This window comes from Vanellus vanellus, assembly GCF_965231255.1.
Source record: "Vanellus vanellus genome assembly, chromosome: Z".
Taxonomy (NCBI): domain Eukaryota; kingdom Metazoa; phylum Chordata; class Aves; order Charadriiformes; family Charadriidae; genus Vanellus; species Vanellus vanellus.
Window position 1 is genome coordinate 22,287,110 of NC_138908.1, and position 16,139 is coordinate 22,303,248.

The 16,139-nt window shown below is 37.9% G+C and overlaps 1 protein-coding gene across 1 annotated transcript in view; it reads right to left on the minus strand.

Annotated features, from left to right (window-relative positions):
• KCNN2 (potassium calcium-activated channel subfamily N member 2) overlaps nt 1–16,139 on the minus strand; it is a gene marked incomplete at its 5' end in the record, with an annotated part of 73,846 nt that overhangs the window by 42,944 nt on the left and 14,763 nt on the right. The window contains one exon of the mRNA XM_082497479.1: nt 8,933–9,351. Within this exon, the coding sequence (XP_082353605.1) occupies nt 8,933–9,351 (419 nt within the window). The remainder of the gene's footprint in view (nt 1–8,932; nt 9,352–16,139) is intronic.

The window sequence follows — 16,139 nt, forward strand, 5'->3', positions numbered from 1 at the left end:
TCCAAAATGCATTGTTAGTGAGCACTGCACATCTGAGAACACCGAGATCCCAGGAACACATACACCCCTTCCTTATGAAGAAAAAGGAGAACAAACGTCTTTTAAAAAACAAATCATAATACATTCCTTCTACAACTTCTCTGGGCAACCTGTTCCAGTGTCTCACCGCTCTCACAGTAAATAATTTCTTCCTAATATCTAATCTAAATCTACACTCTTGCAGTTTAAAACCGATACCCCTTGTCCTATCACTACACTCCCTGATAAAGAGTGCCTCCCCATCTTTCCTGTAGGCCCCCTTTAGGCACTGGAAGGCTGCTAAAGGTCTCCCCGGAGCCTTCCCTTCTCCAGGCTAAACAACCCCAACTGTCTCAGCCTGTCCTTGTAGGAGAGGTGCTCCAGCCCTCTGATCATCTTTGCAGCCCTCCTCTGGACTCGCTCCATCAGGTCTATGTCCCTCTCACGTTGAGGGCTCCAGAGCTGGATGCAGTACTCCAGGTGGAGTCTCATGAGAGGGGAGTGGAGGGGCAGGATTACCTCCTTTGACCTGTTGGCCACACTTCTTTTGATGCAGCCCAAGATACGGTTGGCTCTCTGGGCTGCTAGTGCACATTGCCGGCACATGTTGAGCTTCTCATCCATCAACATCCCCAAGTCTTTCTCCTCATGGCTGCTTTCAAACATTCTCTGGAGCTATTCTCTGCCTAGCCTATATTTGTGCCCTGACCCACGTGCAGGACCTTGTACTTGGCCTTGTTGAATTTCATGAGGTTCACATGGGCCCACCTCTGAAGCCTGTCCATGTCCCTCCGGATGGCATTCCTTCCCTCCCGCGTGTCAACTGCACCACACAGCTTGGTGTTGTCAGCAAACTTGCTGAGGGTGCACTCCGTCCCAACATCCATGTTGCCAACAAAAATGTTGAACAGCACTGGCCCCTGAGGAACACCACTCATCACTGGTCTCCACTTGGACTGCAACTCTTTGAGTGCAACCATCCAACCTATCCTTCAAATCCATGTCTCTCCAACTTAGAGACAAGGATGTCACATGGAACAGCATCAAATGCTTTACACAAGTCCAGGCAGATGATGTCAGTTGCTCTTCCTTTATCCACCAACACTGTAACCCCATTGTAGAAGACCACCAAATTTGTAAGGCAAGATTTGCCCTTAGTGAAGCCATGCTGGCTGTCACTGATCACCTCCTTAATTTCCATGTGCCTCAGCATAGTTTCCAGGAGGATAAGTTCCATGATCTTGCCAGGCACAGAGGTGAGACTGACCAGCCTGTAGCTCCCCAGGTCTTCCTTTTTTATATCTCAATTTAATTCAATATATCTCAATAACATTCTGGAAGGGCTGGCAATGGGACCTTTCCACTCACTGGGCACTGGTCTGCAGCATGACACAAAATTAGGTCTCTCTGTAGTTGCTCTTAAACTTTTTTTGCAGGTTTAAATATCAAATGTTTCCATAGGGATAATGGGCTTGTGTGCATAACTGAGCCGTACTGAAGGAAACACCGCTGGAGATCCTTTAAATAAGCAGTTTTAATATAAGACTTTTTCAGCTCTGCATAAACAAAACAGTACCACATTACCTGGTAAAAACTAAAGTAATCTGTAAACATGTAAGCTATGGGACCTACGGGTAGTAAACATTTGCCTGGCTAGCTGTCCTCCCATATATATGTTAACTATATGGGGATGTAGCTCAGCTATATCCCTAAGCAGAAGTTCTAAGCACAGGCTGGCCACTAATGTGATGTCTCTGCAATACTTATTACTGATTTGCTGCAAATCACCTACCATCTCATGAAAGCTGTAGCAAAAACTATAGCTGATTTTGAACTTTCCAAGGCAAAAAAACACCCAAGCAAAAAAAAAATCTGAATATATTGAGACAAATTAAAAGGGGGAGGAGCACAGAAAAGGAAAATAAAGAACATATAAAATATTTTAAAAGCACCTTGTGATGTTTTCCTCCACATAACCTTCATTTCTTTAAACTATGCATTTCCCCAGACACTAACTGGCTCCTGTAATTGGCCTTATGGACTTGAATTTTTAGGACTGAATTGTAAATTCCAAATGAAAGGAATTCTTTAATGTCTAAGGTCAAAGTTCAGTCAGCATATCGCCTATTTATTAGCACTGAAGTGACAACCATGATCCAAACTCCTCACTGTGGCCTGATATCCAGATCAAGAAGCAAAAGAAAAATAGTAGTAAATCCTAAAGCCCCATTTCAGGGTGCATTTTTCAAATACATTAAGCTACTGGAGCAACAAATTATATTTTGAAGTCATAAGAAATTGATTTCTGCTTCAGTATGATCATATTTTCTGAGGACTGCTTTTAAGGTATTATGGCAAATAGTTTTGACTCCTTTTGAAACAAAATGTTCTGAATAGTTTAAGATGTTGGTTAAAATGGGGAGGAAAAAACATTAACTACCACATTTAAAAATGCAAGGACCAGAGGATGTATCTTTGGATCCAGTAATGAAATAATGATAAAATATTTTCAATAAGTTGCTCTCTTATCTGAAAGAATTTAGAGTGGGTACAACCATTCTTGCTGAATAGAAGATCATTCCTTGAATTCTGTGTTACAGATTCAAGATTAATGAAGAAAAAAAAAAAAGGACATTTTGTCCTTGAAAGCAGGTAAGTACTCCTTTGTAGGTATTCTCATTCTCTGCAGACTTTTGCGTTTCTTTGTTCACCATTCTTCTGAGACCTTGGAACTATACATGAGTTCTTCCACTTCATTCTGTTCTCCTACAACTGTTGTATGCATAAATCCTTTGTAAATAAAAGGGAATTTAACCTAAAAAAAAAAAGTTTTCCTGCTCTAGTTAGATGACCCCAAAAAACAAATGTAAGATCTTTTTTATGTAATCAAGGAGATTTTTTTGTGCTTGTTTTTAAACTTTTTGTCTTTTGCACTCCCTTCCCCCAAGTTGAGTCTGCCAACTGCAGTAACTGGTGTTACTGCACTAGTTATTGTTACTTTCCATAGAGATAAGGCTAATTCTATAAATCCAAACAAATGGGAGAATATGTTCTTACTTGTATTCCCAAAATTATTTTGCTGAGAATAGACAGATTGTTCCAAAGGGAAGGAAAATATGAATTTAAAAGAACAGCAATCAAATTCTACATGCATTAGAATAGGTCCCTCTGCTTCCTCCGTTAAATGAACATAAACTGTTTTGTCATCAACCAGCTGACAAACACACCATTTAGCTATTAATCCTTCTGAACACACCTTGCAAACCAATTTTTTATTTGTATCGATTGTTCTTTTTTGGATCTGGGTTATGTATATCAGACATTCACAGATGTACTTCTGTGATAGATTCCCTTGTTGCCTTCACTGTTTGATAAAACAATATATCTGATGTCTGTTGGTAACATTTGCAACAAAAATGCAACCAGTTACACCTGGTTTTCGTTATGAGTTGCTCTGAGATGTAAATATTATAAAACAAGTAACCTAACATTTACAGTTAGTCTACACTCAGTCTGCAAAACCAGGAATTAAGTCTAGAAGGCAGAGAATCATTCATTCTTATCACAGATTCAAGTCAAGATGAGGATGGGTCACCTTTGGTCACTCTTGTGTTAAGTATCTAACAGTTAACTTTTGCTACCATTGGAGGAACCAGACTGCACATAGCACATTTTACTTTCAGTGAGCCAAGAGAAGGTAAAGAACTGTGATAAACAGCCAGCACCATCAATACACAAACATTATTTGATCTGTTGACAGTAATTAGGCATACTAGCTAGAGAAAATAAAAATGTTACGTCCTTGCTTCTGAGATTTTGGGGCTAAAAATAGGTTTAAAACTACATACCATAGCTTGGTTTGTTTTGTTGTTTTGGTTTGGTTTGGTTTGGTTCGGTTTTAAACTACTAGCAAGAATCTTCACACTCCGGAGATTGCTAAAGGCAATTTCTAGAGTGTGCCCTTGGGATTATACGTGCAGTGTACAACCTCAGATAAGGTCCTCAAGCCAACCAAAGAAGTCAACCACATGATGCAAGGAAATTAGATAGCTAAGAAACACTTTTTCCTGTATGAATTACAACTGAAAGTCTCGGTGCATCCACCTGCTTGTATCAAATGAATTCTTAACATTTGCCTAGCAGTTGCCATGTGTGAGCTGCTTACTGGAAGCTTTGTGATGGCATCATATTTCCAAGAATTAAGACAAATACTAATTTATTTGTAGAAAACAAGAATCAGCACAGAGCTGAAGAGGATTTCACCTTCACACACTGACACATTTTTTTTTGGTATTTTTTGTTTCTTTGATTGTTTTTGCTTTTCTTAAAGCAAGGAAAGAATACAGAGCAGAAGCTGATGGGAGGAAGAAATGCTGACTAAACAAATGGCTCAATCTGAACTGAATTCATTGGCACAAGTTAAAGAGAGGTACAAACAGAACCAAGAATGGTGCCAAAAATGTGCTCTTTGGGGAAGCAGAAAATCCACTCCTGTTCTCAGTCCTGCTGCTGTAAATCCACAGTAACTCCAGCCACGTGATATGTGCTGTTCTGGATGTATAACAGTGTAACATGGGCACATATGGCTCATGTTGCCCTGATACATGGGCACATTATAGCCATGTGTGCATTCAGAAGTTGAGGTTCTTTCTTCCTTCTCAGAGAAAAAATTAAAGATCAACAAGAGCGACTACCTTCTACATAACCTAGAAAAGCAGCACACTTCTCACAGCAGAGAGAGGTCTTCTCCAGAGGAGCGCAGCAAATTTGTCAGACTTTTCAGTGACATAATGCTATACATATTAACTTTTTTTTTTATGAGAAACCAAGTATTTGTATTTTAACTGCCATAAACAACTGATGACCAGGCACAGAGCTATTTCAGTAAAAAGTTCAATATGGGAGACTGCAAAAAGTAATCTGCTTACAGGGCTCATAATTCATATATGAAAGTAACATATTCATAAGCATCCTAGATCGTGTGCCTCAGAGATGTCATAAACACAAACACCTATTGAGTTAGACCTAATAAAAAATTTAGATTTTCATTATGAAGCCCACATATGACAGACAGCAATATACTGATGCTGGCAATGAAAAGGCAGACAATAAAATGCATGTAAGGTAAGCCTCCCCTCAAAAAATACATAAAAGCCTAAGCAACAACAAAGCAAGAGTTTCTGGCATTATGCATACAGCAACACTTCCGTGCTTTCCCCACCTTTTCCTCCCAAACTCCCTCAGCCAGATTACTCTGCAGCCCTGGCAACCCATTTATACTCAGCTGGTTGTTCAACATCATTATCTGTACCACATTCTGCCCTCATGGATGACCTTAAGCTGCAATCCTGGAAAATACCTTGCTCACCAACCCAAAGTGTCACTTGCTATAATTAGCATTCTGGGAGCTCACAACACAGCCATTGAGAAAGACACATGTCCTGCCTTAGTTCAGTGTACATCAAGTGATCAGTCAGATGACCATTAAAGCAGTGAAGTCTTTATTTGGATGGTCAACTCACCTGCCTCAACCCATAACCTGTCTACAAGGTTCTTCTTAGAGGCACGGATAATCGTGCTCTTTCATGTTACCTTCCTCACTATGAAATGTGATGCTTCCAAATCTCCCTTACTATTCCCAGGATAGCCTGCAATGAGAAAAATCTAACTTTGACTAGAACAACAGTCTCAAATTCAGGCTGTCATTCAGCAGCAACAGCTTTTGCTGAGCACACACAATTTCACAGTAAGGACACTGCCTACTGTGACTTCTCCCCACACCGAAGACATGGAATAGCATGAGAATGTTTCATCTCCATTCCAAAATTTTAATATTTTAACCTATTAAAATCTTATCACCATCATCTTGTTCCAATTTGGATGGCCAGCTAGCTGATTTAATACACTGAAGACATACTAAAACCTCTAGTGCAAAGCTTTATGTAAAAATACTCTATAACATACATTAAAGAGCTTGGTGCTAGAGTGATGCTGAGAACCATTTAACAACATCAAATTTCATTCACGTAAATCGCCCCTCATCAAAACAAAGCCATCAGAATGCTGTCTAATTCCTAATTTCTGTTAAATGTATAAAAATTCATTAGGATTTCATGTATTGTGTCAGGCGAAATAGCAAATACTCCTTCTAATGATAACATTTATTTTCAGCATCATTTTGTGTACGTAAACCAGTCTATTCCAACAAATAAATTCCCTCTAGTTAAAACTGAGAAAAAAACCCACACTTTTAACTACTGAGCAAATCAAAGCCATTAAGATCTCAGGAGACATCTTCTGAGGACTATGACCCCTACACAGCACAGAATGGCCATATTTAGCGGCCATATTTGTCCTTTCCCATGACAAATGGCTATTGTATATGTCTCCAGCTATACCAAAACGGATGTTTACCTTCCGATGGCAGACTGGTAAGAGCATTCTGATTTCGGGGGGGGGTGGGGTGGAGGGTGTTGGCGTTTTCTTCTAAAACCTTTTTTTAAAAATGTACTTCTCTATGTGCTATGTATCTACAGGGTTTTGGTGGACTAACTAGTAACCGAAATCCAGAGCAAGTTATCATTCATTTGGCAAAATAGTCCCTCAAGAGAAAATCTGAGGTAAAACATGCAAAATAGCATGAATGACAAAAGTATCTAATTCTCAAAGCCAAAATATATCCCTTTCAGTGTTTTTGAAACGTAAAATTAACAATTTTGTTAAATGCGAAAGAACATAATCTTGGACTAGACTCCACTGACAGAAGGTACTTATGCTAGAGACATATATAGTGACTGATAGTGACTTTGATATTTAACTTGCTTTTAGTTGTGGGGTTTTTTTTTTTCAGTTTTAGAGGAGTCAGTGGCTATCCAGCTTACTGGCAAAACCGTTACTTTAAGGAGAGCAACTGCAAATTAAAATGTGGCAAATCCATTACTAGTTTAGCAGAGAACTGAAGAAAATCCAGGTTTGTTTGCAACCCTGAGTTCAGTGTACCCAACCAAACCAATAAGATTCTTCCCAGGATCACAGTCATGCAGAAGTGCCTCAGTTTCTAAAAACAAATAAACAAACTCACAAAATCAAAACTTTGTGATAGTGTTGTCTTCACTCTCCCTGGCTGGAAAATGGGTGAGATAGTCTTTGCTTCTTTTGCTTTTAGTATTACTTATATGCTATACATTCTTGTCCTGCTATCTTTATACCAACAAATAAATGCGTTTTACAAACATGTATCAGATGGTAGTTAGTATTTTTTAGTAATTTGCACTGAGGCACAAATTTTGTAAGCTTATTGTGAATGTGCATCTATTAAAAAGTTAATAACAAAATGACTATTTAATGCTACTTTTTAATAACAATAATATTACCAATTATTAACCAGTGACATGTAAAACAGTGACAGTAATGGACGCTGAAGTAATTCAGAGCCACCTCACAAGTGACAATTTGGGAAATGCCTGAGTAGACACTCAAGAATTCCTGAGCAGTAATTCTGTTGAAAGAAAACTGGCAGGAACAGAGGTGAAGAATGTGAAACAAAGAGGAGAGGCTTTGCAGAAGTCAGTTACATCTGAAATGAGAACACGCTTATTAAAATACAACTATTATACATTGAGTAGATATCTAGGGTGCTTCACCTGCTCCCACTATGGGAAATATTTTGAAACTATGTCACTGTTAACATGGCATTTTCAGAACATTCTTAATGATTAGTTTTGCCATAACATGAGGAAACATTGACAGAAAGCATCTATGGTAACTACAATATCAACACGATGTCTACACTCAGTTTAGAAGATCAGCTCTTTTTCTTTGTAACAAATTGAGAAGTAATGCAAGGAATAACTTACAAAAGTAACATAACCATAACACAGTTGGTGTGCAATTTAACTCCTGATTTAAATCAGCTAACTGTCACAAATAACTCCCCAAAACTGCTTATGAAATGGGCAGACATGGAAAGGAAGAGGAAAAACAAAATGGTCAACAACCAGCAGCATAAATGTCTTAAATATGTTGAAGATCTTCCAGCTTAAGTAAGGAGAAATTAATTTCACGATCTAAGAGCTGTCCCAGGCATTAAATCTTTCATAGAGAATCATCCAAATTGTCTCCTTAGAGTCAACCTATCTCACATTCCTAAGCAATCCTAAGCAATTCCTAAGCAAACCCAATCAGCAGCTCATTTCTTTTTTGTTAAAGCTATGTTTGAGAAATTCAATTTCAAGCTGTCAGCACTGAAAGCCATTTATTCTGCACTTACACTGAAGCCTGTGGGAAGGGGAGGTTGGAAAACTAACTGAAATGAATGAAAGTCTGCCTCTCAAACGCACTTTTTCTGATTTTTAGGGGAAAGAAAAAGAGTTATACTACTGTAATTGTTCTGCCTGTTCTTTTTTGATCTTGCCAACTCCCCAATATTATTTTGCACTCCCTTTTTTTTTCAGCACAATAAAACTCAAATTAAAAAAAAAGCAAATATTTTCCATTGGAATTTTTACATGTCTATTTAATCTACCTTATCCCGAAGAAATTTTACTTATGAAAAAAAAAAAGCAAGCAGATGCAGAATGCAGAATATCAACAACTACTCTTAAAAACATTTTATGGTATCTGTCCACTGTGTTTTAGCAAACACACCTAAAGTTGTGTCAAAAAACTAAAATCAAATTGCAATGCTACAGCAAGGTGTGGCACAGATCTCTCTGCAGAAGAACTTCAGATTAGAAGGCAGAGCATTCCTGACAATCTCTGATGCAGAATACACTCCAATCAACAGGCAAATTATCAAGGACCTGGAAGCTCCATTCCATTAAATATTTAGGTCCCCTGTATCTAAAACTGAAGAGGCAAAACAAGGGAGAAAAACAGACAGACGGAAACAACTAAACAAACAGAACAACCTTACCTTTCACAAGCTCGGACAGTCCATGCAGCAATTATCCATAATGAGATACTAAAAACCAACAGTACAGTTCCTGGACATATTGTCATTAGAGTCTTCATAACAAAACGGGTATTGAAGTTTATCTTATTTAATGCTCCAATGCTTCTAGATGAGGCATCAGTGAAAAGTTTGCTATGCAAAAGCATAACTCTGGCAATAAGATACAGTCTTAAGAACATTGGTATAGATAAAATAATATCCACATCAGCTGTTGTTGTGGATGGAGCGTAAGAAAAGGCGAGCCGGGCTGTCCATGTGAATGTATAGTTCCCAGGTATGGGATGTATAGCACACACCAGTATTTCCAAGCAGATAAAGAAAATACGCTCATAAGTCATGGCTATTCTCCAGTCATCTGCTCCATTGTCCACCATGAACAACTGAAATAATAAAATATAAGGATAACTTTAGTACGTCATTAACAAATCTTGTTATAATTCCATTTTAAAATACCATAGTTTTCAGAGTGGCCAATGACCACTAAAAAGAAAATGACATTACTACATCACTTATGAAGTGAAATATAACTCTGGTTAAGACAAAAATAATTTTTTTCATGCACTATTTTTAAAACCACATATGAAACTGAATTTTCACATAGTATTTACTAAGAATTCCTCATACTTTCTTTAATTGTCATTTCTGATAAAACAAAACTCTGGACCAATTAAACTTTGTCCCTTAAAAATCAATTCTGCACTCAAAGTTCATAAAATTGAGAAAAATTTAATAAAGTGTTTTCAGAATGGACATCTAAATTACAAATTGAAAATATTTTCTAGGGTGCAATGTTAAGCCTCCCCTAGAGCATATCCGTGCTTCATCCAGGGAGATATTACAGCTTCTGTAGAACTATCCAAGCTTTCTTCAAGCTTCAGGCACCAGTACAGATCAATGGAGGATGCAAAACCACGTAAGATACTGCAGAAGGACTCAAAAAGATATCTCATGGTGAAAATCTGAAAAGCAAAGGCCAGCAAATATCAGAGTAGCCCAGGCAGTCCAGTGATGTCTACTAGTAGCTGAAAAGTAAATGCACGTGTTGGTTCTTGCACAATCAAGGCCTTCAGTTTGCCACCCAGGAAAAAAGGTACTGAAACATTTCACACTGTTTAGTGAATGATGTTCCTGATGATAAATACTTAAGCAAACAGTATTTGTCACTAGTAGAGAGTAGTGGTATGCAAGAAGTTGCAAATAGACAACTTTTCAGAAAGGAACATAATCCATAATGACAAAGAAGGTAGATACAATCTCAGTGACAGAAGACTTCATCCCTTCAACTATAGTTTGAATCTGAACAAGCCTGTTCAGTAAATAGGTAAGAGAAAATAAAAATACTTTTTCAGGATTTTTAAAATTAGATTATTCAAAAATAATGGGTAGAGAAGGAAAAGTACACAAAGAATGCGGTCCTTAATGTAAGAAAAGTATTTTCAGCACGCTACACAGCATATATACCATGAAAAACCCAATTACTCATCTGCACTGCTCTTTGTCCCTTTCCATCTTTCAAGAGTTTAAAAATATAAGCCTGATTTCTCTTTATAAGATTTTTGAGATTGAAAACATCCTCTGCATCCTCCTCCCAATACATTCAGTTTGTCTTTCAGAAAATTGCTCCAATCATTTGTTTAGAAAAGTGAAAACCACAAATTAACTGTATTGTAGCTGAAGTGATACAAAAAGAAATTAAGAAGTTAACCATAGTAAGAGACAAAAAACAAATTTCTGTATTTGTGGACCTGTTTTTCATCCCTTTATGTTCATTCCCTCCATCTTACAGTACTGGGTGCCAGTCACAAGGTTTTGGTACTGGGGGGGCTACAGAGGTGGTGTCTGCGAGAAGGGGTCAGGGGCTGCTCTGCAATGACCCACTACAGGACGTAGCTGACCTCATCTATGAAAGTGTATTTAAAAAAGGGCAAAACGCTGCCTAGGCAGTGAGGAGTGAGGGGGAAAAAAAGTGTGAGAAACAACCCTGGAACTGCTAAGGCCAGAGAAGAAGAAGGGGAAGGAGATGCTCCAGGCACCTGGAGCACCAGATGCAGAAACAGAGATTTCTCTGCAGCCCACGGAGAGGACTATGGTGAAGGAAGCACTTCCCTGAAGCCCAGGGAGAGGACCACACTGGAGCAGATACTTACACTGCAGCCCATGGAGGACCCCACGCCAGAGCAAGGTGGATATTTCCTGAAGGAACTGCCACCCACAGAGAGCCCACACTGGAGCAGATTCTCCTTACAAGAACTACTGCCCATGGAGGACCTATGCTGGAGCAGCTTTAGCCTGAAGGGCTGCAGACCAGAGAGAAGACCCATACTGGAGGAGGGGAAAAGCATGAGGAAGGAGAGGCAGAGTGGAACTGTCATGGACGGACTCCTATGCACCATATGCCCTGCACCACTCATGGGGGAAAAGATAGAGGAGTTGGCACTGAAGGAGAGATGTTGAGCCTCGGAAGAAGGGGGCAGGGCAAGGAATTTTAGCTTTTGTCTTTATTTCTCACCATCCAACTCTACTTTCAACTGGCAATAAAGTAAATAAATTTTCCCCAAGTTGAGCCTGTTTTGCCTGTGCCAGGATTTGGTAAGGGAACTCCCCACCTTTACCTCAACTCACAGACTTTTTAATCTTATTTTCTCCCCCTGTCCTGTTGAGGAGGGGGAGTGAGAGAGTGGCTGGGTGGGGGTCTGGCAGCGGCCAAGGTCAAGCCACTACACTTACCTATAGTTCTTAACTCCACTGCAATACTATTAAAGACAAAGAAACACAATGTCAAATTAAGCTAATGAAACACTTAATGAATTCAATGTATGCAAAATGAGCACATACACTTTCTTTTACCTGTGCTCATGTTGCAGACTTCTCATACTAGATATGTGAATTGTTACTGGAAGGCCAATTTATATATGTATGTATGTATGTATGTATTACCAAAAGAGTGCTGCTTTGCATTCAGCAAATGTACTATTTGGTATTAAGGGCCAAACTTCCAAAGTACAGTACAGCTCAAGTGCATTTGATTCTTGTGATTAGCCTGTAAACGCTGTCAGTCAGATCACAGAAGTGCTACATCAGCTATGAAGAGGTCCAGGCATTTAGAACACCCCGAATACAGATGAATAGTAAACCAGCTTGACTGAAAAAGAGATAGATAATATCAAATATCTCAAATGCTGTGTGGGTTTCCAACGGAAAGAATAAATTAACAACAGAGTTAAATATTTCAATTGTCAGATACATATCAAATACATGTCAAACTGGCAGTATTTTAAAGTTTCTTCTAAAGTTTCAAAATCTGCTGAAAAAAGCAATGGTGTTTTGTCCTCCCCTTTTACCTACCATCTTCACAGATTTCAAAAAGAATTCTATATACAGAAAGGCAATTCAAGAAAAATTATACCTTAATTTAAAAGATGAGAATAGAAGACTGTTGAGTTAAACTTGGGCATTAAAAATTGATCGTACAATTATCATAGAAGAAAATGTTATTTAATCATTGAGTTTTTTAAAACTTTAAGATGTGATTATGGAATACATACTTGTTAACATTTTCACGTGTCAGCAGAAGAAATCCCAACTTGCTACAAAGAAAGAAGTTTCTCAGTACTGCTTAGCGGAATGGGTTATGTTTGCAGACACAGAAGACCCCTATCAACTTCCCTTGACCTCAGCTGTGCCAATTTCTTCTAAGGAAAATAATATTTTACAGTGATAATATCTTCAATTGCCATATAATGAGATTTAGGAGGTGAAAACATGGAAAGTGGAAAACACCATAAGCCACAAAGGACCACAGATCCAGTACAAACATTGCTATTGCATAAAAATATTAACATTTAAAAACCATAGTTATGAGTAAGATTTCCTTACAACTCTGTGTCTCTAAATTCAAACTATGATGGATACCAAACACTCTGGAACAAATACGGGCGTCTAAAATAGGCTGTGAATAACAATTAAATTGGGACATACTGAAATGACACAGAAATTAGTACAGGATTTCATGCACGTTTTATATACTTGCCATGATGCAACCTACTAAATGCAAGTTTTGCTTTTAATTTGGAAGATACAGAGGTATTTGTGCACGCCTGCGTGCTTGGCTATGTACATTTTTCTGTTTGGAAAGTGAGGAAGGTAAATGAACGAAGAAGAGAATGAACAGCTGGACAGCACAATTTAAAGGGTACGTATACACCCTCTCAGCTGCTTTCAGTCAATCCTATTATACTAACCATGCATTAATTTCAAGTTACTACTCCCCGTTTCAACAGAGAATGATGCTAGCAATAAAAAAAGAACATAACAAAAGTGAGCAAACTCTTCCTATAGAATCGAGTCCTGTGCTCCACAGGGAAGGCCAAACTCCAGCCAAGGTCAAAGATGTTATGCCTGTTCATAGCTTTCAAATTTCTTGTAATTATTCAGTGTTGAAGTATAATGCAAGTACTTCATCAGTGTTCTGCAAGGTTCTTCAAATACAGAACTCTCACATACCTTTACTAAGTCTGCACTGTATAAGAAAAATTTTAAAGTCATTTTCACCTAAAATTACATAGCATATTTCAGCATGTTATACGTAAATGTACAACATAAATCAATCTTTAAATTCAAATCAACTTGATATTTGTAATGCCACACAGTAAAAGCACGAAAATAAATATCATAACATAGATATTTATATACATATGTGTATTTACATAACACTTTGCTAAATTCATGTAACACCAGATCAGAAAAAGAGAAATGTATTCAAAGTAGACAGATTGTACACAATGACAACTTAGATCACAGACTCCCTGAAGCAACTTAAAACAAAAGAAGTTAATTTTGTAAATCATTAGTATATCAAAACAGATTCATAACAGGCTATCAGAGGATGTTGGTGAATGCAAAGAACAAGGAAACTAGCCATTTTCTAAAAACGCCTTTACAATCCAGGTAAAAGAACAAAACAGAAAACTGTATCACTACCTTGCTGTAATACTGTGGGGATACATTAACACAGGACTAAAAAGGAAGCAGTGAACAGCGATAAAGTAGCACCAGCTGTACTCCTGGAAGCATTCCTTGCAGAAGGGGAATCAACTGTACTCACAAACATTGAAATTGTTTAATTTAAAAAACCAAATTTTAAATGGTTAAATACTGGAGTGACTTAAACCTTATAAAAGAACTGATGGAACTATGATTCAGAGTAGCAAAATGTAGCCTCTGGAGCTGCTGATTTACCAAAATTTTTGAGCAGACATCTTTCAATAATTTGCAGTCCCCAAAATATCATTTATACAAACAAAAAGACTATTATGGTACTCAGAGAGGAAGAAGATACTGATTTTATTTCACTACGCCAAACAGCCAAGTTATTGTCCCACAGCACCCCATTAAGTACAAATTATTTACAACCATACGGCAGTGGGAGATAGACATCTCAAGCCTTTAACACGGTTCCCCCTAACTAGGGGATGAAAAAGACCTTCTGTCATCAGAAGGCACATAATCAAATAGTCTGTAAGTTATCTAAAGGCCTGTCCTTGACCTTGGAGAGCCTGCAGGAGTTCCTGAGAGCTGCCGTACTCCTCATCCTAAATACAGCACCACAGATCAGAGACATTAGCGGGTTTAAGTCATACGGAAAGTCATGCGGCATCGAACACCACCTGCACGCAAAGCACAGACGGCAAAGAACATGTTTTGCATAAAATAATACGAGGGCTTAGCTATCTTATATTTTCCAGCACGGTTCCCACACCCAGAGTTAAAACCAAACTTTCTAGTACGTATTTATAAATTGGTCCACCAGGTCTTGTGGATATAACTATCAATCGAATGAAACATGCTTAGTTCATTCAAATGGGGAAGCTAGACTGCTCTGTCACTTACACATGTAAGTGTGTACATATGCCCCCTGCCCAGTTATAAAAATGCCAGTTTAAACAGAGGATTGTAAAACTCTGGTACTTAGCTTCAGCACAAAAATGATTATTAGCATAGTATAGGTATTTAAATTTGGCACCTCTGTGCAAAATGAGTTTTTCACAGTTATTGATATTTTGCTATAAACACTGTGTACGTCAATGCATGCAAAGAAAACTGCATGTTAATGTGTGCTGGTGGCTAAGCAGGCTCAAAATACTTCTCTCAAAGACTGTGTTTAAAGTTTGCCATCTCAGGAAGGGATGCATAAAAGAGACTCAAACCATTTAGAGTCTTTCTGAGCCATATTTTCAGAACTGCAGCATCAAAAACTTCACATTAAAATACATCTGAATAACAAATGTTAGTTAGTTTGACAGGCCACACATAACCACAATCATTTCAAAAAACAGACGTGTTAAACAACACTCTTACCAGGTTTGTCTATGTCTTTTATTAACCTCTGTCCCTCAGATCATTATAAAAAAACCTACCTCAAATATTCTATGAGATGTTTTAGAAAGAAAGGACATTTATGATCACATTAACATAGTGTTAAATTCTGCCTTAGCACATAAAGTTAAATTCCACCTACCCATATTTCCCTTCTTTTTTAAATCACATATTGACAGTACTTTTTTTAGCTTTCTCTCTCCAAAGATATTCAGATGCATTGCTCAATATTTTTAAATGGTACTGGCCAGATGTTCAGCTGTATCATTCATCTCAAACAACTGTGAAAGAGCTTAAGCCCTCAACAGCCTACAATGCCAAAAGACCACTACAGCACACAGCAAATGCTGGGACATACGTAATTTCTTTTCATATAGGTTTCTCCATATATATGTGTGCACCAGGGTCCCAAAAAATGTGGGATGCTCCTAAAAAAGCCATTCTTTCTATCCAGTAACTTTCTATACAGGTAATAGTGTTAAGAATTTATATCCAAAAACAAAGGACATTCCATGATATCAAGATTTCTTTCCCAATGCTATGGAGAAGAACCCCCTGAGAAAAGTGTAATTATGCATTGAACTAAGAAATCATCACAAGCTCATAAATTTATAACGAAATCAAAAGACTTAGATAATGAACTTACTATTATTATAGAAAGGGCTGATTAAAAAAACAGATTAATAGGAAAACAAAAGATTTTTTCACTTTCATGATTAAAAAGATATTTCACAATACAATCTCCTAACTCAATTTAGTTTGGAGCCTTGCTGGAACAATCACAGCTGAGTTT